We start from the raw sequence: 25040 nt of genomic DNA, 5'->3' as shown, positions 1-25040 counted from the left end.
AAGCGAGGGCTGGTGGGTGCTTGAAGTCCAACGTTATGTGGAAGGCTATAGGCTGCCCACCACCCTTGTGTTAAGACAGTTTCATGGAGGATAAGTCTACCAGCTGTGATAATCTAAATCAGGGTTTCCCAAACTGTTTTTGGACTACAGCTCCCATCATCCTTGGCCACTGCTCCTGCTAGCTAAGGATGATGGGAGTTGTAGTCCAACAACAGCTGGAGACCCAACTTTGGGAAACCTGGGTCTATTGCCAAGAGTGCTTCCGAATACCAGCTAATGGAGAGGGGGGGAAACCCATAAACTATCACTGGCCACTACTGGAAACAGGAAGTGGAACTAGATAAGCCCCTCCATCGGATCCTGCAAAGCTCTTCCTATTTTTGTTATACATGCACATGGGAGGGCCTGCAGAGCCAGACCAGAGTCTGGTGATGCAATCCCCCCCAAATTCCAGCAGAGTGCAGGAGCCTCTGGCTACAGAGTCAGCTAGAAGGAACAGCACTTTGGGGGTAGGAATAAAAGGAGCAGTTTTCTGACAGAGTGAGTTAGTTAGGGCTGGATTTAAGATGAGATTTGGGCTGGATTTGAGAAGAGGAATAAGATTAGATTTGAGATGTTAGACAGGTTTCAGGTTGGGCGATCGGGAGTGAGATACGGAGAACTGGTTCTGAGTTAAGTTAAACACACACAATGAGTTGATTATCCATAGGGAGAGGACAGAGCCTCGTAGCTTGGATAGGGAGACCGGGTTGAGGGTCTGGGTTGAGGGAAAGGGATACAGACAGGAGTGTTCTGGGAGGGCTGAGTTTGAGCCGGGAGAGGTAGATCCTGTGGGAATTCAGGCTGCCTGGGTGTCAGTATAGCCAGAAGGGGAGAGTTCTTCTAGGAACTAGGCAACTCCCAAACCAGTAACAAGAGATGGGATGATTCCCTAGGTCTGTTATACCATTTAGAAGACCTCAGGTATGGGATGGTTAAGAGCAGGCACCTCCAAACTCAGCCCTCCAGATGTTTTGGGACTACAATTCCCATCATCCCTGACCACTGGTCCTGTTAGCTAGGGATGATGGGAGTTGTAGTCCCAAAAACATCTGGAGGGCCGAGTTTGGGGGTGCTTGATTAAGAGAGTGGGTAACTGAGGAAAAGTGCCCTCGCTCATGAACCAAAGTATTTAGCTGTGAAGGAAGTGTTGAAAGTACTTAACTGTAATATCTAAGTGACAGAAACTGAGTTAAGCATTTTGGAATCTATTCTGGAAACCTGAATATTTAACCACCCGAAGTGTACCAACTGATTTCTAGTAACTGAAGTTTAAGAAGAGTTGTATCTATAATATTCTGTTTAAACCTGACACATCTTAATAGTTAAAGTAAATTAATTAACTTCTACCTTTCCTTATGCACTTGGTTTCATAAACTTCCTTTTGTTTAATAAAACATTTCTTGTTTGTTTGATCAACTCCTGCCTGAGACTCTAAATCATTTAAGTTTTCCCTACTAGATAATCTGTGGTAAACTGTAGAAATTTGTGTAATTGGTGTACCTCGAGACGGTTGCACTATATTTAATTGGGGGCAGTTAGCAGGAGAGGATCCGCCCCATAATTATTTGGTGGTATTAAGTGGCTTCAACCTTGTTAATTGTTTGTTGCTATCTAGGAGACCTACCAAACACATTTTGAAGAGAACCTGGTTGCTATTATTGGGCTTAAAAGCCTTTTCAAGTCTTCCAACATCTCCCCTTGGCTCAAATTATCAATTTATTTGTATGCTCCTTTGCAAAGTTAAAACCATGCTCAGGGCAGCTTATAACATATTAAAAAAAATTACACAACTACAAACATAACAAAAGTAGTCATAAATAATGAATATCACAAAGTTCGTTGCTTTAGGAAGCTGGCACATGTTGTTATATAATCAGTGTTCCATGAATTTTGCCGGCTCAGTCTATTTTATTACAGGGATTTGGGGAGGGTGAATTTCGTAATTCCCTTCCCTTCCTGCCTCCTTCGGCTTCAGGACTGGTGGAGGAAGCAGCACTTCCCCTCTGGTCCTTGAATAAGACTTTTATAAAACATAACACCGTTCTTATCCTCCTAGCCTCAGGCAAACTGCCCAACGTCCGTAGTTATTATGTAAGTCCCTCCGGAATCTGTTCGTGTTGCACCACCTGACTTGCCTATTCGGTGAGCTCAGCCATCAGGGAAGAGGACTCTCCTCCGACCTGTTACATTTCGAGAGCTGTGCACATGGGTCGTCTGTACATGTGAGAGAGCGAGGCGGTCGGTGTCACATGGATGCGCGCACACAGAAGCAGCTGCACCAATAGCCAGCCTCGATTTCCATAGCATTAAGGCAGCTGCGGAGCAGCCGGCAGAGGAGGAGGAGGAACTCAAGCGTCCCTAAGGTTCAGATACCCGATGAATGCGCACTAACTAAAGAGTAAACCTCTCCGAGCACAGGCTTTACTTCCGAGTAAAAATACGCCAGGGGGGCAGCCCTAAACCTAGTAAAAATAAATCTTAACTGAGGTTCTGTCCCTCCTTACGTAAAGCCTGCCCCCCCAAACAAGCGCCCATGGCACCCCCTATTTCGGGGACGAGGAGACACGCGCGCGCGCGCCTCTTCCTTGATCCGATTCTCCATGCAAACGTCGCCGCATTGACCTTGCCACTGACCCGTCTACTCGGAAACTATTCATTGGATTCAGTGATGCTTACTCGCAGGTAAGTGCGGTTGTTTCGGATCGCAGCCTCAGGCTAAGCGTTCCTCCTATTATTCCATTAAAAAGGTGTAGGGGGGGGAATTAACATCTGGGGTAGCAGCCACGTGCCGGGCCAGGCTCGCTTCTGGGTAGCCACGGAGGAGGATCGGGGCGATCCTACTAGATCTGTCTGAACTCAAAGAGGGGCTTGAAGGCGCGAGGATCGCGGCGCTCCCCGGCTTGCGGCAGAGCAGCTTTTGCAAAAGAGCAGCGTCGAAGCTCCGCCCCGCAACCTCAAATGCACTCGGATCTCCCGAAGCGGAGCGAGGTCGCCTTGGGGCCGTGCCTGCCTCGCAAGGCGGCGGCTCCTCCTATCCGGCAAGGCTGGAGAGGGAAGAGTCCCCGCCTGGCAGCAGAAGGCAGGGAAGGGAGATTCCCAAAGTCTGCTGGGCGCAGTCTTGCAACGCGCCTCCCTCCTCCTCCTCCATCCGCTCTGCCGGCTCCTGCCTGCCTGCCTGCCTTCCCCACGTGTCCTTTCCCCGCGCCGCCCCCTGGATGCAGGTCACCAAAACAAGGGCCTCCCGCCGCCGCCTTCACGTGTCTCTCCACGCGGTCGCCAGCGGGAGGCGGCCGCCCCGTCCCGATTGTGTAATCCCCGACGTCACAGCCAATCAGCGCGCAGGCGGCGCCGAACGTAAACAAAGCGGCGCACGTGGCTCGCCCGACGGTCCATGTGAGCGGCTGCTTTTGAGAACCGGCCGGATGGGAAATGGATGGGCGGCCGGGGAAAGAGAGAGAAAAGGCGCCGCGGGAACCCCTAGACGCCGACGCCGCCTCGCGGAGTCTCCCCGCACACCGTCCAGGGAGAGGGGAGTCCAGTCAGCCCCGAAGGAGGGAATAAGCCCCTCGGCCCCGGTTTCCCGCACCGGCCGATTCCTGCCTCCCGGCATGCAAAACCCCCCATCCTGACCTCGGAAGCCCTTCCTAGGGCGCGCGCGCCAATCCACACAAAACCCACTCCATTGTACGGGGTCGGACTAGATGACCCTCGGGGTTTCCTTCCCACACCACGGTGCGGCAATTCCAGGGCAGCTTCGCTTCTGCCACCACCGCATTGCGCGCACATTCCCCGCAAGAAAAAGCCGGTCTTTTTTGTGGGGGGCAGAGCAGCATAAGGCTGAAATTGGGGAGGGGTCCGCTTGAGCATCGGGGGTCACGACCCTCCGGGAATCAGTGGAGGGAGGGAAGGGAAAGGCTTTCAAGCCTGATCCGCCTTTCCCTCCCTGCTCCGCAGTCATCACGTCGGATCTCGCTTCTGACCTCCCTGACAACCCCAAAGCCTCACTTACCTGCATTGACCTCCATGGCGTCCCCCGATTTCTTCCCCGCAGCTGCCTCCGAGAGCCGGGATCATTCACCGACGGCTTTCCCGGGCTGCTGGGGCGCCTGCCTGCCTCGTTCTCCGCTTGTGCCGAAAGAGCCGCTGCGGCAGCTGTGCCCAAGCGAGCCGCGCCCGCCTCCCGCCTTCCCCCGGCTGCTGCGTGGACGCGCCTCGTGTGTGCGAGGCGGGAGGAGGCCAGGCAGCCGCCGCGCCGCCGTCGAGCCTTCCTGGGGAGATGGGCTTGCTGGGCTGCGGCTGCCGGCTCCTTCCTCCTCCCCCTTCCCCGCACGAGGACGGGGAGAGTCACCGGGAGGGCGGCGCCCACCACGTGCCTCGCCCCGTCGCCGCCCTCGCCTTGCCCACTCGCGCGCCGTCGGAACAGCCGCTGCACCGAGCGGCGTCCCAGCTCGCCCCGCCTCCCCTTCCCGACCGGCTCTTTCAACCCAGTGACACACTTTCCCCGTCCCTCGGGGAGGCGGGGAGAGCGAGCGACCCGCCCCTTGTCACATGTCAGTCATGTGTGATGAAACGGACACGCGTCTCCGGCTGCACGGTAGCAATTACGCACAAGATCAGGGCATCGAAGTTCCTCTGAAATGCAATTGGTCGTGACTAATACTAGCTGGACTGGAGGCAGGGTGCTTGAGGGAGAATCTCCATAAAAGCTTAGGAAAGGGACCTTGGAGTTCACAGGAATTCATGGAATCAGAGAATTGGAAGGGACCCAAGGGTTATCCAGTCCAACCCTCTGCAATGCAGGAAACTCTGCTAAAGCATCCATGACAAATCTCCATCCAACCTCTGCTTAAAAACCTCCAAGGAAGTTCAATGATTCATGGTCTCAGAATATTACAAGTTTAACTCAATCCTAGTTTTTCAATTGCAGTTCTAATGTGTTTTTTAATGTGATGATGATGATTATTAATATTACATTGGTACCTCGGATTTCTAGAATCTCGGAAGCCAAACATTTCGGTTTTTGAACGCCGAAAAACTGGAAGTAAATGCTTCGGTTTTCGAACGCTTTTTGGAAGGCGAACAGATTCTGTTGTGTGATTTTCAGTTGTCTCCATTGACTTTGGAGACTGCTGTTTGTGCCTCAGTTGTCAAATGTCTTGGAAGTCAAACAGTCTTCCAGAACAGATGACGTTTGACAACCGAGGTACCACTGTAGAGTAAAGTATAATTATTTCATTTATACCCCGCCCACTCTGGGTGGCTTCCAACACTCGTAAAAACATAATGAAACATCAACCATTAAAAACCTCCCAATACAGGGCTGCCTTCAGGTGTCCTAAAAGTTGTGTACGTAGTTATTTGTCTCCTTGACATCTGATGAGAGGGCGTTCCACAGGGAGGAGATATAGAAATGTTTTAATAAACAAATAAGAAATAAGAAGCTTTGCACACGGATGTGAAATGTATAGTAAATATTTGTGGCTGAAGCTTCCTGCAGCCTGGAGAAGCTGTTCAGAGCTGTAGGATGGAATTAACGTTGCTTGCTAAATACCGCCCAACAAAGCATAGCTATTTTTAAATAAGCCTCTGTGGAGATTTGTAAATTCAGGGAAAGGTTGAGAGAATAATCAAAGCAAATATTTAACATGTTTTCTGCCAACTCATCTTTAGTTTGCTTTGTGTTTTACAACATTAACTTGGCTATATTGCTATAATACCTCCTGCAGACACAAAAATATGCCTTTGTTCTTAACACTAGAACAATTTGCATTGCAGTTTTCAGTACTATATTACAGAAACATCTCATTGTATTTGGTTATTTTCTGAAATACAAACTTTGTGAGTCAGACACGAGTTTTTATGTTTAGTTACAACTTACTCTTCTGGGTTTATCCATATTTAATGCTTATTTCCTATATAAAACAGTTGTATGCTGAAATCAGATTCTCTTTTATACATTATCAGATTGCAGTTTTGCCGACGATATTCAGCGTGGAAATACTCAACCTCTTTTTCAATTGCAAAATAGCCTGTGCCCTGCTGCTAATCATTTTCACAATGTAACACTGATTACACCTAACTTTAACGCTATGTCATCTTTCAGTCACAGTATCATTGCAGAGTCACAGCGCTGACAGATGCTTCCACAAGAAATACAATCATGCAATTTATTCTCCTCACCTCAGAACAACGGTGGAACAGGATCCTGATCTGGGCTGGGATAATAGTAAAGCAGATATCGTGGAACCCCTGGCTCATAGGCCACATTTGACCTAAGCCCCAATTCGTTACCACAAGATTATTTTGCTCAGTGTGTGGACAGCTGCTCCACACCTTGCATCCTATGTGACATCAGACATGGGGCAGGTGCAAATGTGAACGCCAGTGTAAAATTGGGAGCCTTGAAAGGATCCTAACCGTTCCCTGGCAACTGAAGGTTGCAGCCAATGCCCATTTGCTGATTGGCATTGACAGCAAGTTTCCTATGATAGCAGTGGAGGACTCCGTAGACGAACCCGTCCTCATAAGGGAGCTGTTCCTGGAGGAAGAACTGTGAAGGGAGAGACTCCATCAGAAAAGGCCTCTTTCCACCTGCCTTGCCCCACCCTCCGGCCCTAGGAGTCCTCATGAGGGAACTGGTCCTGGAGGAAGAACTGTGAGGGGATAGACTCCATCAGGCAAGGGGCCAGTGTAGTGTAGTGGTTAAGAGCGGTAGTCTTGTAATCTGGGGAACCGGGTTCGCGTCTCCGCACCTCCACATGCAGCTGCTGGGTGACCTTGGGCCAGTCACACTTCTGTGAAGTCTCTCAGCCCCACTCACCTCACAGAGTGTTTGTTGTGGGGGAGGAAGGGAAAGGAGAATGTTAGCCGCTTTGAGACTCCTGAAGGGGAGTGAAAGGCGGGATATCAAATCCAAACTCTTCTTCTTCCTTCCACCTGCCTTGCCCCACCCTCTGCTTCTCAATGTGTACTGTATTGCTTTATGTACTGTGGCTTGCCGTCGTTTTATTGATTATAGTTTAGATATTATTGTAACTGTTGAGTGGATTTCTGTTCAGCTTTTATGTTGATATTATTTTATACTAGGGACGCGGGTGGCGCTGTGGGTTAAACCACAGAGCCTAGGACTTGCCAATCAGAAGGTCAGCGGTTCGAATCCCCGCGACGGGGTGAGCTCCCATTGCTCGGTCCCAGCTCCTGCCAACCTAGCAGTTCGAAAGCACGTCAAAGTGCAAGTAGATAAATAGGTACCGCTCCAGCGGGAAGGTAAACAGCGTTTCCATGCGCTGCTCTGGTTCGCCAGAAGCGGCTTAGTCATGCTGGCCACATGACCCGGAAGCTGTACGCCGGCTGCCTCGGCCAATAAAGCGAGATGAGCGCCGCAACCCCCGAGTTGGCCACGACTGGACCTAATGGTCAGGGGTCCCTTTATCTTTACCCATTTTATACTATTCTAATTGATTGCTGAATGTTAATTTTTTGATGTAGGCTGCCTATTTTAACGTTATGTTTTATTATCACATTTTTGTATTGTATTAGATTGTTGTAAGATGTACATTTTTTGTTTCTTCAGCTTGTAAACCGCCTTGAGTATTGTAAGATAGAAAGACGGTGTTCAGGATCCTGGTGTTATCTGCTCCTCACCCATGTAATAAAGGGTAAAATCTAGCACACACACCCCCATTCTCAAAAAATGCTAATTATGTGTCTCATATAATTCTCAGCTACTGCTATGTATGGATAATGGAAACATATACAATGAATTACCGGTAAATTGATCCCTAAAATGCAAAATGTCGCTGGCATCCATTTGTTTTGAGACAATGGAGTGCGCCTCCAGGAGTGAAGTCAAACCAATGCATTAGCAGCACTGAAGTGACATCCCCAGGATGCAAGCCTGGGGTGTACGGAGGCCCTGGGTTGCCTAGATAGCATGACCCCAGATCCTGGCTTTGCTGATGTGGTCTGAAGGAAAGCAGAGCAATATCTGGCACTAGCTTGGCTGTAGGAATTGCATTACAGTGGACGCTCGGGTTGCAAACATTATCCATGCGGGAAGCACGTTCGCAACCCACAGCGTCACATCTGTGCACGCACGGGTTGCAATTCGGCGCTTATGCGCAAAGAACAATTTAGCACTTCTGCGCATGTGCAAAAGCTGAAACCTGGAAGTAACCTGTTCTGGTACTCGTGGGTTCAGCGCAGTGCGCAACCCGAAGCATCTGTAACCCGAGGTATGACTGTATAATACTAGGTATGAGACAAGCTATAGCTCACTCCTAGACACCATTTCATGTCACTAGCTTAGCCTGACAGAACAAAGCACAAGAATCTCACATTTACCAGTTTCTAAGGGCTCTTACTGTACTTTACTATAGCCATGAACAAAGAACCCAACTTTTTATTTTTAAAAATCAGCTGTTTGTTTTTGGAAAAACCTAATTATCGGCTATACATTTAGTTAACAGAATGAAGATTGTATAACCCATTCTCTGAGAAGAACCGGTTAATGAAAGCTCTTGTAGAAATACACAAGTTAACACAGCAGGGTCAGTCTGTGCAGTTTCCCGCATGAAAAGGTCGGACAATGGTTAATAATGAAAACTTGCAATGTTGAAAGAGCCTGCGCTCCAACGCTATTCAACACGCTCAGGTTATGAACTACGTGGGAGGCTGTTTTCCATTATGTTGCCCTTAATAGAATAGCAGCACCTTATCCAATCCTTATCTTGGGTTTTAAGCACTGTATTGATATTAAACTAGCTTTGCCGGGCAGCTGTGAAAGTCATTTATACTAACAATCTAGACTTAATTAGTAAAAAATAATAACGTAGCAACTGTAATAAGCACATTTTGCAGCATATAAGCTAAGACACGAACGCTTTATTATAAGAGACTGTAATCAGTCAACCGTCAGTTTGTGTGAAAGCTAATTTGGATCTGGCATGCGTATCTAGAAGCCACAGGCTCACACTGATAGCCACTCCTTTAGGTTTATTAGTAAAATTTGAAATACTATGAACTTATACTTTGCTTTCTTACAAATGCACCCAAGGTGGCTTATGCGAAATCAATGCAGTACAAAATACAACCTAAAAATAAATGAGCATCTAAAAGCAAGCAGTTTTGAAAACACATCACAAAATGAAGTATTAGGAACAGTGGGATTGTATGTTCCTATCCTCCAACTTGTTTCTTCTGCCAGCTTTAACAAGGGCCCCCTCTTAACCAAGATTTGAGGCTGCTTCTATCATTAAGGCATCTTATTAGTGTTAACTGTGGTGACTGTTACTGATGAGAGAAGATAAAACGGTAGTTACCTTGCACACAACGCATAGTGGAATTAAACTTTTACTCAGAAATTACATTTACTGAAATTACTAGCAGTCAGTAATCTCAATTAGTTATGCCGAGTAGGTCTAAAGTTGAACATATCCATGTTAAGTTATACAAACCTTTCTGGGAATTTTTGGATGAGTATATACTGCAATTTTTTTTGGTCATCAAAAAGCTTTCAACTTCACCAGAACTTTTATAACCCTGTTATTAGAGTGACAACTGTAATGGAAGAGATACTGGATATGCTGCCAGATTCTTAATTCTTTTAAAAGGAGCTGATGTGGGGTACACCCAGTGCCCAATGAAAACACAAGACAGCGGAAATGTGAACTCTGGCTGATTTATTATAACGAGAAAATTATATGCAAAAGAATCAGCGGTAACGGTGAAGCTGCAAGGTGTTGCGTCGCCTCCAAGCAGCGCGACGTGAGCCACCGATTGTGTGATGGAATTTGTGGCCCTTGCCGAGGCCACGGCTTTTTCTGCCAGCAGAGGTCAGCCCCCGCATCTCTCTGTGTTTGTGAACTGCCTTGGTGATCCATTGGGTGTCTGGGTTGCGCCTGACAGCCTTGTGGAAAGGATCAATCAGAATGACTTCAAAGAACTTGTAGGTGGAATCTTCACCCACCCAGTAAGAGTTCAGTACTCTCAGGGCTCCACAATGGCGGCCAGCACGCTCCTAGCAGGGAAAAAACAACCTCACGTAAGCACATAAAAGGGAGGAATTGGGGATTGTGAATATTACAGGCACCAGGAAAACAAGGTGACAAGTTTCATACAAAGGAACCAAACATTCAGCCATGACGTTTAAGAATTAGAGTGACAAAGACTTCTCCATTGAGAAACTCTTTCCTTACAGGGATGGGTAGCTCAGCTGGTTAGAGCGTTGTGCTGATAATGCCAAGGCTGCAGGTTCAACCCCAGTAAGGGACAGCGGCATATTCCTGCATTGCACAGGGTTTGACTAAATGATCCTCAGGACTCCTTCCAACTCTACCATTCTATGAACAACTATTTTATCTTTCAAATTGGCCTGTGGAGGAAAATTGATTTGTTAGCGCTACCATAATAGAACATACCATGGCAATCTACTTCATTACAGAGATGCTATATGGCCAAGAAATGGGGAAAGCAAATACTGTACGGCACAACTAAACTCACCTAGCTGCCATACCTGATGTTATCCTACTTCTTAAAAATACTTCCCTGTGCTGTATTTCCCAAAATAGTACCTTGGTTCCCAAACGACTTAGTTGTTGAACATATTGGCTCCTGAACAACGCAAACCTGGAAGTGTTCCGGTTTGTGAACTTTTTTTGGAAGCTGAACATCTGACACGGCTTCCGCTTGAGTGCAGGAAACTCCTGCAGCCAACCAGAAGCCGCACCTTGGTTTTCAAACAGTTCCAGTAGTCAAACGGACTCCCGGAATGGATTAAGGTTGAGAACCAAGGTACCACTGTACTGTACCTCTACCACTGTAGAGTGTGGCTATCTGAATAACAAGTAATCTAACAAGTACATAAATATAACGACAGTAACTAAAAATCTGACCACCAAGGACATTCAATCTGAATGCAAAAAAGGGTAATCACTTTAATCTGTTACATAGTTTTATGCACTGGCTCTTTCACTGATTTCTGTACATATCTAATTTCAGTTTACAACAAAGACAGTTCTTTGTCTCTATAGAGAGGATGGCTACAGCACCTTGCAAACCAAAATACTTGCATATGCGACCTAGAAACTAGAATTCCAAAATGCCAACTTGACACTGGAAAAACTGCTCTGTGGGAAATAATTATTCATTAACCATACTGCCTTATTCTCACAATAAATGCTGCTTAACATGTTACTCCATCACAGTTTACCAACTCAACCATATTAAAAGCTGATTCATACACATCAAATACTCTTCTAATTTGGCATGAGTTAAAGGAGATAAACCAATGCGACACAGATTTGATCAAGCTTCAGTGGGACCAGGGGGCAATACAAAAGACTGATGCAGATCACAAGCAATACCCACCTCTGCTACAGACTGCAGACTCCGGGCAAATTTCAGCTGGTTGACACCATGATGCACTGGTTTACCATAAGTAGCACCCTTAGGGACTGGACGTTTACGACCACCACGGCGAACACGAATGCGGTAGATGACGTAACCTAAGACACAACAGGATAATGTGTTAAAGCAGTGAAGAAATCTGCAGTTTTACAAGAGAAATTTTATTTAGCATTTGCGTTTTACATTCTAGCAATATTTTTGAATTTGCTAATGATGCCACAAATACTCTACTTCAGTTACTGGACAACCTCGTGCATTTAAAATCTATTTTTGTTCATCTGAGATTGCACGAAGCATGAAAAATGGTGGGAATTGTGTTTCAGCTGTGTGAATGCAAGTACAGTGGCAAGATTTTCAGTCTCAAGATAGTCTTAGGCAAAGTTTCCATTCTAACATCCTGACTTATCATGGATGCTCTTGTAGCTTGGGATAGTTGCCTATATGCTTGCATGAAAGGTAAGCAAGATTACTTTTCTCTTATCACGTTACAATTATAATAAGTAGTAGGAATTATCGCACATAGCTATCTTTGCTCAATACTACCAGTCTTAGTGCATAACCAAGTGACTAGAGCAAGTTCACATCTGCTACATGCTTTGGGTTGCAGTTACCTTGCTTAGCTTTATATCCCAGCCTGCGAGCTTTATCTGGCCTGGTGGGACGGGGAGCTCGGTGCAGGGCAGACAACTGGCGATACTGCCAGCAGCGGACACGCAGGAGGAAGCGCATCACGTCTGACTGTTTCTTCCTCCATAGTTCTTGGATATATTTGTAGGCACCCATTCTGGCTTAGCTGCAAAAAAGTGATATGTTTAAATCACACTGCGTTTCATTGCTCTCAGAAAACAAAAAAGCAACTGTGTTTTCCATTCTCTAGTAATAAAAGCGGTCCATAACGAAACACATTTTGTTCATAAACCACTCAAAAACCAACTTTGTCCCCTCTGAGCTACTGATCTATACTGTGCTTGATTTCATTAATATGTCATTTACATTTAAATAGTATGTATGAGATACATAGCAGCAAAGGAAGCTGCTTTTTACTTTGTCAGACTATTAACCTATCATTTGTTTATGTGAGGGATCCAGATCTTCTGGCATTCTGGACTACAACTTTTCATTATTCCTGACCACTGTCTATGACTGGGGCTGATGAAAGTTGCTAATATAATTAACATCTGGAAACCACAGCTTCTCTAGCCCTGGTTTACAGAGACTGGCAGCAGTTCCTCAGGGTTTCAGACTAGAATGTTTCCCACTGCTGCTGGAATTGCCAGGATCACAACTTGGAACCTTTTGCACGCAAAGCCTGTGATCTACCACTGACCTGCAACTGATCTATGGCACGACAGCCCACAACAACTAAGGATTTGCATGATTTTCCAGCCTGGTGAAGCCCCTTGCAATAACTTCAGCAAATGCAAGCTCCTGTAGCATCCAGGGGCTGTACCTTATTCCCTCAATCCAGAAAGAACAGTCACTCAACAGCTCAGTCAGTAGGGTAGAGCATGAGGCTCAATCTCAACGCTGTGGGCTCAAGCTCTACATCAGGCAAAAGATTCCTGCGCTGCAGGGGGTTGGGCTAGATGACCCTTGTGGTCCCTTCCAGCTCTACATGATCCCAATTCTTTTTATAAAACTCACTCCTTTACCCAATTACCCATTCAGAACACAAACACAAGGCTTTCATTCATTGAATATATATACTGCCCTATACCTGGAGGTCTCAGTTCACAAAAAAGATCACAATATATAGAATCAAAATAAAAACAATAATCCAATAACACCCCCCCCCGCAAAAAAGAGCCACATTTTAAAGGGTATAGGATGTTGATCAGGTCAACCAAAGGCCTGGTTAAAAAGGGACATTTTTGCCTGGTGCCTAAAGGTGAATAACTTGTAACTTCAGAGAATTCTCACTTGTTTTAAGTTGCGTGGGCACAAACAATAAGCTACCTGAGACCATAGCAGGACATTTATTATCTACTTGCTTCGCACAATGCATGCCCCACTTTTGCAGAAGCAAAAACCTGGAAGCAATTACTTGCCCACCCATCTTAAAAGAGAGGGATGTGAGATACGTAAATAAACCATCTGATGCAGCTGGCAGTGGCTCCCAACATCACCTGCTACCTTAACCCCATCTATTGGTTGGTGTCAGGGCTGAAACCCGCGGCCGTCGACACGTAAAGCATGTGCGCAATGGTCCCTCCTCGGAGGTTTACTCAGGAGCAAGCAGCGCCCGAGCTCCAGCCTTTTAGGCCTCACGAGCTTATTTCTGCATTCCAGGGGGCTGGACTAGATGTCCCTCGGGGTCCCTTCCAACTCTATGATTCTCTTCGTCTTCCCCCTCGGCCTCTGCAAGCTCCGTCTGGCGGAGTCGCCTCGGTCTGTAGGCCCAGGCCACGCCGCCTTCCCAACCGAACCCGGCGGAATTACGCCTCCCCGGCCTCCCTTCTCCCAGAGACCCCGACCCGCCTCTCCCCCCAGCTACCGACCGTGGGGCGGCGCCCCGAGCGGACCCCCGTAGGCCTCCCCGAATTAGGATGCCGAGGGATTAAACTACGGGCGGCCTCCAGCTCGCCAACCTTACCTAGCGGCGCCCGGAGCCGGAAAGGAAGAGGCCTGCTTTCCCACAAGGCTTTGCGGCAACGCCGTGACGTCCAAGAGGAAGGAGGAGGGGGAAAGGGCTGCGCTCAGGTGCCTGCTGGGAAATGTAGTTCAAGAGGCCACGTGCCTTGGCAGGCTTGGAAGAAAACGCCGGAGGGATCGTGGCCCCGCCTGCTAGTTCCGCAGATTCCTGGATTCCTGCTACGAGCAGTTTCTGCCTTGTATTTCCCGGAAAGTCATGTAATTTCCCCTAGAAACACTTCTCCTTAAGTGCAAACAATACAGAGATAATGCTTTGAGCAATGCGCTCTGGACCCGCTCAGAGGAACTCTCACCTCTACTTTTTTCTCTTTTTTTGCAGCTTCCAGGGTTGAGACTTGGCACTGAAAAAAGGGGTCGTGTCTGCCTTCTTAGTTCAAGGTGAACTCGAAATTCATCCCGGGTTGAATCGTTTTTGTTTTTGTTTTATTTCTGAAATAATTTTTATTTGGTTTTTTAAGAGTAATTCAAAATAGTTATAATTTTTTTGTGGCTTCCCACGTGCTGTACTTCAAGGTCTGATTCCCTTTAATTCTGCCTCCAGACTATTGCTCAAACCAAATACAATCCATTCTTGATAAAATCCCTTATACCACAGCTAGTCTTATGTTTGTGTTTCAGTGAATCTCCTTGCAATATGGGCAGCAACACCCCGTTTTGCCCTCTTGCACATTGGTTGCACGTCAGCTGTACACATGCAAAATAGTCACGGCCTTTAGTCTTTTAATAGTCTGTTATTGTCCAATACCTGACAGTCCTTGCAATGGAAGTAATCCATTTGACGCCATTATCGCACCATTAATCTGAGGTCTGTGCACATGCAACCCCTTAGAAACAGAAGGGACCCCTATTCCTTTGAGTAAGTGCCATAGTTCAGTGTTAGCACACATGCTTGGCATGTAGAATCCCTGGCATTCCTAAACAGGGCTGGGAAAGCCCCATGTCTGAAATGGCTGCCATTCACTGGCCTGGTTCGCATGTCCCAGAGAGCAGCTGGAACATGGCTTACTGTGACTGCAGCTGCATCATTCCTGGTGGGCTTTTGAGATCAGCAGCATCTGAACCTGGGATCGTACCGTATTGGCTCAAATATAAACCACACCTGCAAATAAGCCATACCTTTAAAATTGAAGGGGGGCGGGAAAGACAATACCCAAATATAAGCCGCTTCCTTAAAATTGAAGAGAAAAAGAAAAAGGTCCATTAAATTCAGTGACTAAAATAGTGATTTTATTTTACCATATGCCAAGCCAGTTCAAGCCTTTGATCTTGCAAGCCCTCAAAAGTTGCCGTACAATCGCTAAAATCGCTTTTCAATTGCTGCAATTCTGCCCATAAATCGTAGCACCGTAAATGCAAATTAAAAAATCAGTACTGCACTGTAAAGTAAGGGGAAGGCGACGAATGACATTAGAATTAATTGCACAACAGTCTCGAGCTTGCAAATCGGCATGAAAACATTATTTTGTTCCATTTTCTGTATGTCTGCTTCAGCAGCGATATCGCAAAAGCCAATTTTTGTAAGGTCGTGAATTTAAGCTGCACTTTAACTTTTCACAGTTGGAATTTGGGGAAAAAAAGTGTGGCTTATATTCGGGCCAATATGGTAGTAAAGCTATCTCCTCCTTGGCCATGACCTGTTGGACATACCTTGGCTAAGGTAGGAGAGACTTTGGCTGAAACTGCTGCACTGACCTGGCAAGCCTGTGACCTCCTCTTCGTGTGTGTGAATTCAGCCATGCTCCAATTCTGGCTTCTTGCTGGACGGTAAGAAATGCCATTGACCTTTTGTGGTGCTTGGACAGGATTGCTCCCCGGGCCCAGTCTCCGCAGCCTGAAAGAAGATGGGGAAGGGCTACAAAGTGCTGGTTTGCGGAATGGCCTCGGTGGGGAAGACCGCCATTCTGGAGCAGGTCCTCTATGGCAAGCACGATGTGGGTAAGAGATGCACGCCGTTCCCCTTCTGCCCTTCCAGAGACACTTGCAGGTGCCTGCCTTTCTTATTCAACAAATAATCCGAAACCATAATCGTGGCACGGCTGGGAAGCCGCCGGTAAAGCGGTTCTCAACGTTGCCTGTTGACGACGAGTAGCAAACTTGCTGCTTGTCAAAATGTGTGCCAGTCACAGAAGTGTGTGCCAGCCAGTGTACAGTGGTACCTCAGGTTACATACACTTCAGGTTACAGACGCTTCAGGTTACAGACTCTGCTAACCCAGAAATAGTACCTCTGGTTAAGAACTTTGCTTCAGGATGAGAACAGAAATCGTGCAGCGGCGGCGCGGCAGCAGCAGCAGGCCCCATTAGCTAAAGTGCTTCAGGTTAAGAACAGTTTCAGGTTAAGAACAGACCTCTGGAATGAATTAAGTACTTAACCCGAGGTACCACTGTATTTTCGATTCAACCTTGGGGCAGGGAGGAGAGACACACCTTTTGCATTTAGTACCATTAATATTAGTCTTGAGTAAGTGTGTACTTGTTTGGCCGTAAGCCACAACAGTATGAAGGTATTCATACCAAATACAAAACCGAAACAAAACAATTGCTTGTATAGATGCGCCTTTTGTGAATTTGTCCAGGCCAGAGCTGATTACAAGTTTGCTAAGAACTCTGTTTCTCCTTTTTGAAAACAACAGGTGCAGAATGCAGCGCCACAAGCGAAGATGTGTATGTGGCTTTGGCTGAAACGGACCGAGGAGTGAAAGAACAGTTGCGCCTGTACGACACCAGGGGGGTGCAAGAAGGAGAGGAGTTCCCCAAACATTATTTCTCCCTCGCAGACGGCTTTGTTCTCGTCTATGCCGTGAACAGCCTGGAATCCTTCGAAAGAGCTGACTGGCTGAAGAAGGAGATTGACAAGTGTAGAGACAAAAGAGAGGTAAAACACACACACCGATCCCTTCAATTGCGTCTGAGATACGATAATGAGAACATGATGTACGAGGGAAAATGAGCTCCTCACCTAAAAAGCAGGTTTTCCAAACCACCGTAGTACCTCGGGTTACATATGCTTCAGGTTATGGACGCTTCAGGTTATAGACTCCGCTAACTCAGAAATAGTACCTCAGGGTGAGAACAGGCCTCATTAGCTAAAGTGGTACCTCAGGTTAAGAACAGTTTCAGGTTAAGAACGGACCTCTGTAACGAATTAAGTACATAACCAGAGGTACCACTGTACTTATTTACCCAAAGATAGTGCAATTTTACATGTGCCAGGGGTCAGTGTAGTTGTGTGCAGAGATGGGACAGGAGTAAAAGGCCTCTGCTATGAATAACCCCCTTGTAGGAAGCAGCAAAGGGGTCACTTGCTCTGCCGACCAGATTTTTTTTTAGTCTTTTAGTGTCTCTCCTTTCACATTAGATGTGTGTCTCCTTTGCAAAGGGTAACTGCCAAGTTAAAAGCAAGGTCTCGTAGTCACAAGGCTTAATGTGAGTGGCAGTGTTTGAAAAGAGTAAACGGTTCTTAAAACCCGCCGTAACTATTTCCTTGTTAGTCTGTTGTATCGGAAACAACTGCAAGTCTTTTTGGCATCGTAAACCATCCATTTATTAAGGCATACGCTTAATCCACTGTTTTGGGCTGGGACACTTGTAAACACACTAAGCAGTGAGGTCCCAGGGAAATGAAATGCAGAAAGTACATGCGGTGCTAATTACATAATTAACAGAAGTCGTTCACAAAACGTTGGCTGATAACAAATGGTGAGGCCCTTTACACCATCTTTCCCTGCAAAAGAAGAAGCGTGGCATAATGGTTAGAGCAGTGGTTTCCAACATTTTTTTTGGCCATGCCCCACCTAAGCATCTCTAAAATCCCGATGCCCGCCTGCCCCATGACTTAAAATTCTTCTTATTCAAAAAGTGAACTCCTATTCACGTGTAGGAACCCTAAAAGGCCATGAACTGTTAATAACTCATTCTCGAGTTGCCCCCCTTAAAAATCAAATTGCGTTTGCCCCACATTGGGAATTACAGGGTTAAGAGTGTTGCAGGGGTGCCAACTTGAATAAAATATGGGGGGGGGCAGGTAGGCCCCGTCCTGCATGACATGGCGCGCACACACCATTTGAATGACAATGCCCATCAACTTTGGGGGGGCCCAGCTCCCTCAAATATTTTATGGGCAGGGGTTGGATCCCATGGAGTGTTGGACTAGGACCTGGGAGACGGTTTCAAATCCCCTCAGCTTACTGGATGACCTCGGGTCAGTCACCCTCTCTTAGCCTAACCTACCTAACAGGGTTGTTGTGAGGATTAAATGGGGAGGGGGAGAACTACGGACACCGCCTTGAGCTCCTTGGAAGATAAAGATTGCCCTCTAATTGTCATAAATAAATAAAAACAGATTGGAAGCGCTTTTTGCCTTAATATCATCTTCTGCCATAATCTGTAAGGTTAGTCTGTAAGGTGCCAAGGAAAGTGTCGGGATAAAAACTATTACAGTGGTACCTTCGTTGGACTGGTCGTGTTGTGTGGATGCCTGATTATCGTCTTCCAAAGCAACTACAGTGGTACCTCGGGTTACAAATGCTTCAGGTTACAGACGCTTCAGGTTACAGACTCCGCTAACCCAGAAATAGTACCTCGGGTTAAGAACTTTGCTTCAGGATGAGAACAGAAATCGCACGGCGGCAGCAGCAGGAGGCCCCATTAGCTAAAGTGGTACCTCAGGTTAAGAACAGTTTCAGGTTAAGAACGAACCTCCAGAACAAATTAAGTTCTTAACCCGAGGTACCACTGTATAACAGTAATACTAAGATAATGGATTTAATCAGGGTTTTTTTTAGGGGTTTCACCGTGGCTACTAAATCAGACCCTTCACAGGGAAATGGCTTCATCAATGTTTGTTTATCGATTGCTGCAGCTCAGCAAGCTGAACAGTATCACCTACGCAGGGCTCTGTATTTTCCTGCAATAAATTCTACATGTAAAGAGAGAGTGAATCCATAATAGATCTCTTAACTAAGTGCCTGTAACAAAAAAAGAAAGGAAGGAAGCATTCGTCTGGGGCCATTTAAAGCAAGTCAGCACAAGACTGCAGTTATGTAATGTTTGGCTGTTGTCAGAGCAAAGTTCTTACGTAACTCAGGGCTTGCCGGTTGCATCGATTAAGGTTGCATCGGAAAGAGGCCTTTGCTACCTTTTCATGGACTCTTAATATAGCAGTCAGAGGCGTGGTTACTCAGTGTTCTTCTTTGATTGTGTATCCTGAGCCTTGTGTAAAGGAGGAAGTGGATTCCCAGCATTCCCCAAAAATGGGGCCTGCCTGCAGCGCAGCCAATCGCTCCTGTTTCATCACCGCAAATTTCGTAGCGTTCCTGACTTTGACATACAGACCGCAAGACTCGGGGAGGTTAAAGGAAGGAGTGCAATCCTATTCTGTGAAGTAATCCTTCAGTGCTTACCTCAGTCTGGACCCGTGAGGGAGTAGAATGGACCACGTCGCATTTTCGAATGCTCCCCTGCGTCAAAGACTCAACGAAGTAAGGACGAGGGAACATTTTCTTCCCCCAAGTGCTAATTTCTATTAACAGGAAGCTTTTAAAAGGCAGAAATAACCCACTGAAGAAGAATGGTTGAGCAATATGCAGAATTGGCAAAGTCAACAGCTAAAATAAGAGAACCTAATGGAGGAGGTTTTGTGGAAGAATGGAAACGCTTCTCGGATTATTTAAAAAAATATTATAATATGAGCAATATTATAATATGATGAGCAAGGAGGATGTGAACTATGAGCAACAGAAGGGATTGAAAATTACCGTAGTTTTGTCGAGGTTTAAGCGATAGAAGACAGCTGAGGGAGAGAAACAGAAACAGCATAGAAAAGGGGGTGGGAAGTCGGGGAGGGGGAGTTTTTATTATATATTGAAATGTATGTGTGAAATTTTGGGAAACTTAATTAAAAAAAACTTCAGAAAAATATACCGTATTTTTCGCTCTATAACACGCACCAGACCATAACACGCACGTAGTTTTTAGAGGAGGAAAACAAGGAAAAAAATATTCTAAACGAAATAGTGGATATATGATTTTTGTGGTTCATGCTGTGGCCACAGACATGTGATCTGACAGTGAGTTTGGAGTAGCCCAATGCAAAAATCCTGAGGATCCATGTGGATCCATGCTTTGTAACCACAGAGGAGGGAAGGAAGGGGAACCATGGATCCTCTGCTCACGACTGCAGCAGATCCCCCCCGCCACCCGTAGGCATTCGCTCCATAACACGCACAGACATTTCCCCTTACTTTCTAGGAGGAAAAAAGTGAGTGTTATGGTGCAAAAAATAGGGTATATAAAGCAACAACAACATGGCAGAGCGTTCAAAAGTTGTGTGCTACACTTGTAAGCCAAAGTAGTACAGTCCATTTTAACACCTGCCCACTTCTGCTGCATGTGTAGGGTCAATGCAAAATACCTTGATTTAAAATAAAACTGAGAATTGGGAGGGACAGGGTGCCTTAGGTATATGAGGGTCCCATGGTGTCCCTGAGGAACCCCAGGCATCCATATTGACTGAGTCAGAAAAAACAATACAGCACAAGACCAGCTGTTTGAAAGGGGTTAAATTTAACCCCCACATTTTCTCCCCCAAACAGCTGATTGGTGGTATTGCGGATTCTCTCACCAGGGCTGCCTAAGGGCAGCCCCTCAATGTGCCCAGATATGTTGCTGGACCAGGGTGAGTCATTACAACCAGCTATTAATAACTCAGAAAAGTGAAACAGGTTGTTATTAACAGCACAGTAACTGCTTTGTTTACTACGAAGTTTCTTTCCTAATCCAATTATATAATCGGTTGTCATAGCAAGTGCTATTTAGGATACGGCTTCCTAATTTGACTACACACACATTGCATCAAAGAACCTGGAAACACAGGCTGCCTCTCCTGTGAGCAAGCAATCGACTGAGTCACTTTGCTGCACAGAAAGATCCCTTGTGATTCCTCTCCTCTGTTTCGTTTTAACTGTAAGGCAGAATAGATTTTTCTCTCTCTGTCTCTCTTTTAATGTTAGCGGTTTGAAAGTAGTATTTGCATTCCCATGGGGTTTGTAGTTCGACACAACAAAGGACGGAACGAGTCGTGAATACCCTTTCATCTGTGGTTGTAATTCAGTGCATCACAAAATCAAAACCGTAAATCAAAACAATTCAAATATTGTTAAGACAGCTGACGTTCGGCACTGTCTCTGTTGCTCACTTTTGGAAGAGAGAACAGGTTGTTTGAATAGTGCCATATATTCTACTTCCTGATTCCTTAGATGCAAATTCAAGAACAGTAGGGATTTGATAAAATAACCAGGAGCAAAGGTATAATCTTAAAAACCCACAAGAGAAGCAAATTGTGAAAAGTGAACAGCTACTCTCTTACCCTGGTCATTTTGAAGTTTTCCCCAAATCCTGCCTTGTCTCAGCGCCCTTAGAGAAAATTGCTTTTTAAATGCAAAAGCAACCATGGTTGCTAGAAACTTGCTACTAATTTATTTCAATAATTTATAATTAGAAAATTATAATTAGCGACATTAGAGAATTTTATTTCAATAATTTAAATGCCGCTTACTGATAATTAGAGTGGTGTATAATAAGAAACTTGATCCAATGTAAATAAAAATAGTTTAATATTGTAAAATAAAAATTCAGTTAAAATGTCTGCTGGCATTAAAAAGAGTCTTCGTAAATTATATAACCCCCCCCTTTTGATCCCTCAGATTTGCACAAAACCAGAAAAGCGCACAATCCCTCTTCACAGGGAATGCTGGGAATTTTAACCCAGAATTCTTTGGAGGAAACTATGTTTAAAGTGGAATCGTAGCGCTCTAAATGTTGTTTCAGTGTTGCCTTGTTAGAACTCAGTAGGGAGGAGGCTGGGGACAAGGGTAGAATTACTCATCTCTGGTGCCACCTACTGTTGACCTCCCTGCCTTCTGGCTTACCGTATTTTTCTCTCTATAACACGCACATTTTTTCTCCTAAAAAGTAAGGGGAAGTGTCTGTGCGTGTTATTGAGCGAATGTGTGGTCCCTGGAGCTGACTGGCCCAAGTACAGGGGCAAAAATCAGATTGCGCGGAGGAGGGAAGGCTGCAGAGAGGAAGCTGCTGCTTTCCTGCATTCTGCCTCAGGGTCTTACTGCCCACCCTCTTCTGTTTTCGTTTGCTGTGTTTGCTCAAACGCAACGAAGAGCATGGAAATGCCCTGCCCCCCTGGCAAGCAGAGGGGAAAGGAAAGGACCGCGTCCTTCCTTCTAATTCCTTCCTAGTCACACTGCGCGCAGGCTCCAGCCCACCCGGCTCAGGTTCTGTCGGCTAGGAGCGCAGCCTACAGCGACCACCTCCTCCTCTCCGTGCTCCGGTGCTGCTGCTGGTGCATCCAGCATTCTAGGGACTCGCAGGCAGCCGGAAAACATGCAGGTGGGAGGGGGGGCTGGCTTGGGTGGGTGGGTGGGTGGAAACTTTTGCCTTCCTTTCCTTCCTCCCGTTATACCCCTCTCCTGCATTGTTAGCCAGCTGCTTCTCCGCACACCCCTCTCGTGCTCCTTGTCCCTTCTGTGTTTTTCCTTCCCTCCCCACTTAAAACGTGGTTACAAAGCACGGATCCACATGGATCCTCAGGATCCTTGCATTGGGTCACCCCAAATTCACCATCAGATCACATTATATGTCCATGGCTACAGCCTGCACCAAAAAAAATCATACACCCACTGTTGCCTGGGGCCACAATGGTGCAAAAACGTGGTTATCAAGCTCAGATCCACATGGCTTCTCAGGATTTTTGCATTGGGCTACCCCAAACTCACCGTCAAATCACATGTCTGTGGCCTCAGCATGAAGCACAAAAATGATACATCCACTGTTTCATTCAGTTTTTTTTTTCTTGTTTTCCTCCTCTAAAAACTATGTGCCTGTTATGGTCAGGTGCATGTTATAGAGCGAAAAATATGGTACTAATCCCAGTGGGCGCCAGCCATGACTGTAATAAGGCAAATAGGGAAAAGGGAAGGCAGTTTAGAAGAAGCCAAAGTGGCAGTTTAGAAGAAGCCAAAGTACATCAGTACCGTAAAGGAAAGAACTGGGGGAAGGAAGATCCAAAAGGAAAGAAAATTGGCAGCAGAACTGAAGAGAGAAGCAGAGAACGAAGCAAAGCTGAGAACTGGAGTAATCGCTTTAGGAAAGAAAAGGAGAATAACTAACTTTGCAGTTAGACTGGCAAGATCGCAAAGGACGATGTGGGTTGAAAACCAGCCGGGAACAATCTTAATCACAACTTGCTTCCAAACCAGCCCAGCCACAATGCAGCCAGTGCTGCCATCATACTTTGGGGCACAGACTTACTCAGCAAAATGAGCAGGCTGGGCCCCAAGACGCAACAGGGCTGCCTTATTGCAGGCTGAGTAATACACCTCGTCATCTTACAAGGAGGTGAGGAAAAACATTCAGTCTTAGAGTCTTACGTAACTGCCGAGCTGAACACACCCAAAGCGTTTGGCATGCCTGTGTTCTGGATTTGGTGTGGCCTGCCTGAATAATCTCGAAGCTCATAGCAACATCCCTGTGTCATGTTTCATAGGAAAGAAGAGCCGTATTTAAGTAGTATAATTTAATATGCTCACCTGCAGGTTTCCTGGCCACTATTTGTTTCTGGGCTTGCAGCCGCTTGTATTTTTCAATACACCACAACATACCAAGGATACTTTTGCACGGGCAATCTTAGTCACTGGGCTTTAGAAACTGGGAGCAATTCCTTGCTTCGCTGACATCTTGGGCTCCTCTTGAAACCTAATACCATCTTAGTAGCGTCTGACTTTTTTTTATTTTTAGCAACAGATTACATGGATTGATATATGGCAGGAGTAGCCAATTTGGTGCCCAGCAGATGTTGTCGGACTACAATACCCATGATCCCTGACCATTGCCAACAACATCAAGTGTTGTCGGACTACAATACCCATGATCCCTGACCATTGCCAACAACATCAAGTGTTGTTGGACTACAATACCCATGATCCCTGACCATTGCCAACAACATCAAGTGTTGTTGGACTACAATACCCATGATCCCTGACCATTGCCAACAACATCAAGTGTTGGGACTACAATACCCATGATCCTTCACCATTGTCAACATCATCAAGTGTTGTTGGACTGCAATACCCATGATCCTTGACCATTGCCAACATCATCAAGTGTTGTTGGACTACAATACCCATGATCCTTGACCATTGCCAACATCATCAAGTGTTGTCAGACTACAACACCCATGATGCCTGACCATTGCCAACAAGGTGTTGCTAGGCTATAGTAACCATTGTCCTTGACCATTGCGAACAGCATCGGCTCTAACTTGCAGAGCAGCGGACAGGGGTGATGGGATTTGTAGACCAACAAGATCTGGAGGGCACTATGTGGCATACAGATTCCATCAAAGGCAGCACCTTAGAATTAAAATGCAAACTGATCCATTGGTCCATTGAACTAAATGTTGCCTCCTCAGAGAGAGAGAGCAGCTTTCTGTTCCTTGACTGAACCGGATGCAAAGCCCATGCTTTGCCATTTCTGACGGATTGCTTCCTTCCTTCCTTTTTTCAGGGCTCTATTGTTGTCTTAGGCAACAAAGCTGACCTGGTGGAGGAAAGGCAAGTCGAGGCGGCCGTGGCTCAACAGTGGGCCAAACTCGAGAAGGTGAAGCTGTGGGAAGTCACGGTGACCGACGGAAGGACGCTGGTCGAGCCCTTCGCCGTGCTGGCGAGCAAACTCTCTCAGGCCCAGAACAAGTCGGCTTTTCCTTTGCCCGGGCGGAAGCCCAAAGGCAATAACGACGACAGCTGAAGGCCATTTCAACCAGGGAGGAGTGTTTCGAGTTGTCGGTCTGTGTTTTACGCTGTTGCTTTTGTGCTTCCTCAAGTGCTCGCAGAGTTTGACGCTGCAGTTAGTAAACTTGTGTATGCAGTT

At 46.2% G+C, this 25040-nt stretch overlaps 3 protein-coding genes across 7 annotated transcripts in view; 1 reads left to right on the top strand and 2 right to left on the bottom strand.

Moving 5' to 3' along the window:
* The window catches only part of NR1D2 (nuclear receptor subfamily 1 group D member 2), a 25574-nt gene extending 21045 nt beyond the window's left edge, over positions 1-4529 (bottom strand). The window contains exon 1 of one of the 3 annotated variants that reach the window (XM_083468232.1): positions 4052-4529. In XM_083468232.1, the coding sequence (XP_083324358.1) occupies positions 4052-4067 (16 nt within the window). In that variant the 5' untranslated portion in view covers positions 4068-4529. Of the gene's footprint in view, positions 1-2718; positions 3197-4051 lie in introns of those variants that run through there. The other 2 variants (XM_083468233.1, XM_083468234.1) reach the window with 2 other exon arrangements.
* NKIRAS1 (NFKB inhibitor interacting Ras like 1) lies at positions 1877-25040 on the top strand. Of its 2 annotated transcripts, none has more exons than XM_083468617.1 (5): positions 1877-2724; positions 14420-14478; positions 15903-16035; positions 16733-16974; positions 24678-25040. In XM_083468617.1, exons 3-5 carry the CDS (start codon positions 15942-15944, stop codon positions 24915-24917), a joined length of 576 nt encoding a protein of 191 aa, XP_083324743.1. In that variant the 5' UTR covers positions 1877-2724; positions 14420-14478; positions 15903-15941; the 3' UTR covers positions 24918-25040. The 2 variants fall into 2 exon arrangements, with proteins under 2 accessions (XP_083324743.1, XP_083324742.1); XM_083468616.1 differs by lacking the exon at positions 1877-2724 and adding an exon at positions 14152-14298.
* Positions 9706-14153, bottom strand: RPL15 (ribosomal protein L15). 2 transcript variants are annotated; one of them, XM_083468592.1, is made up of 4 exons: positions 14042-14153; positions 12060-12241; positions 11410-11546; positions 9706-10060 (listed from the first exon to the last, which is right to left on the bottom strand). In XM_083468592.1, the coding sequence occupies exons 2-4, from the start codon at positions 12229-12231 to the stop codon at positions 9755-9757; spliced, it is 615 nt and encodes a 204-aa protein (XP_083324718.1). In that variant the 5' UTR covers positions 12232-12241; positions 14042-14153; the 3' UTR covers positions 9706-9754. The 2 variants fall into 2 exon arrangements, with proteins under 2 accessions (XP_083324718.1, XP_083324719.1); XM_083468593.1 differs by having other exon boundaries at positions 13947-14054.

This window comes from Podarcis liolepis, assembly GCF_965112155.1.
Source record: "Podarcis liolepis genome assembly, chromosome: 12".
NCBI lineage: Eukaryota > Metazoa > Chordata > Lepidosauria > Squamata > Lacertidae > Podarcis > Podarcis liolepis.
Note: the sequence above shows the minus strand (reverse complement) of the source record. Positions and strands in the feature narration are given on the sequence as shown.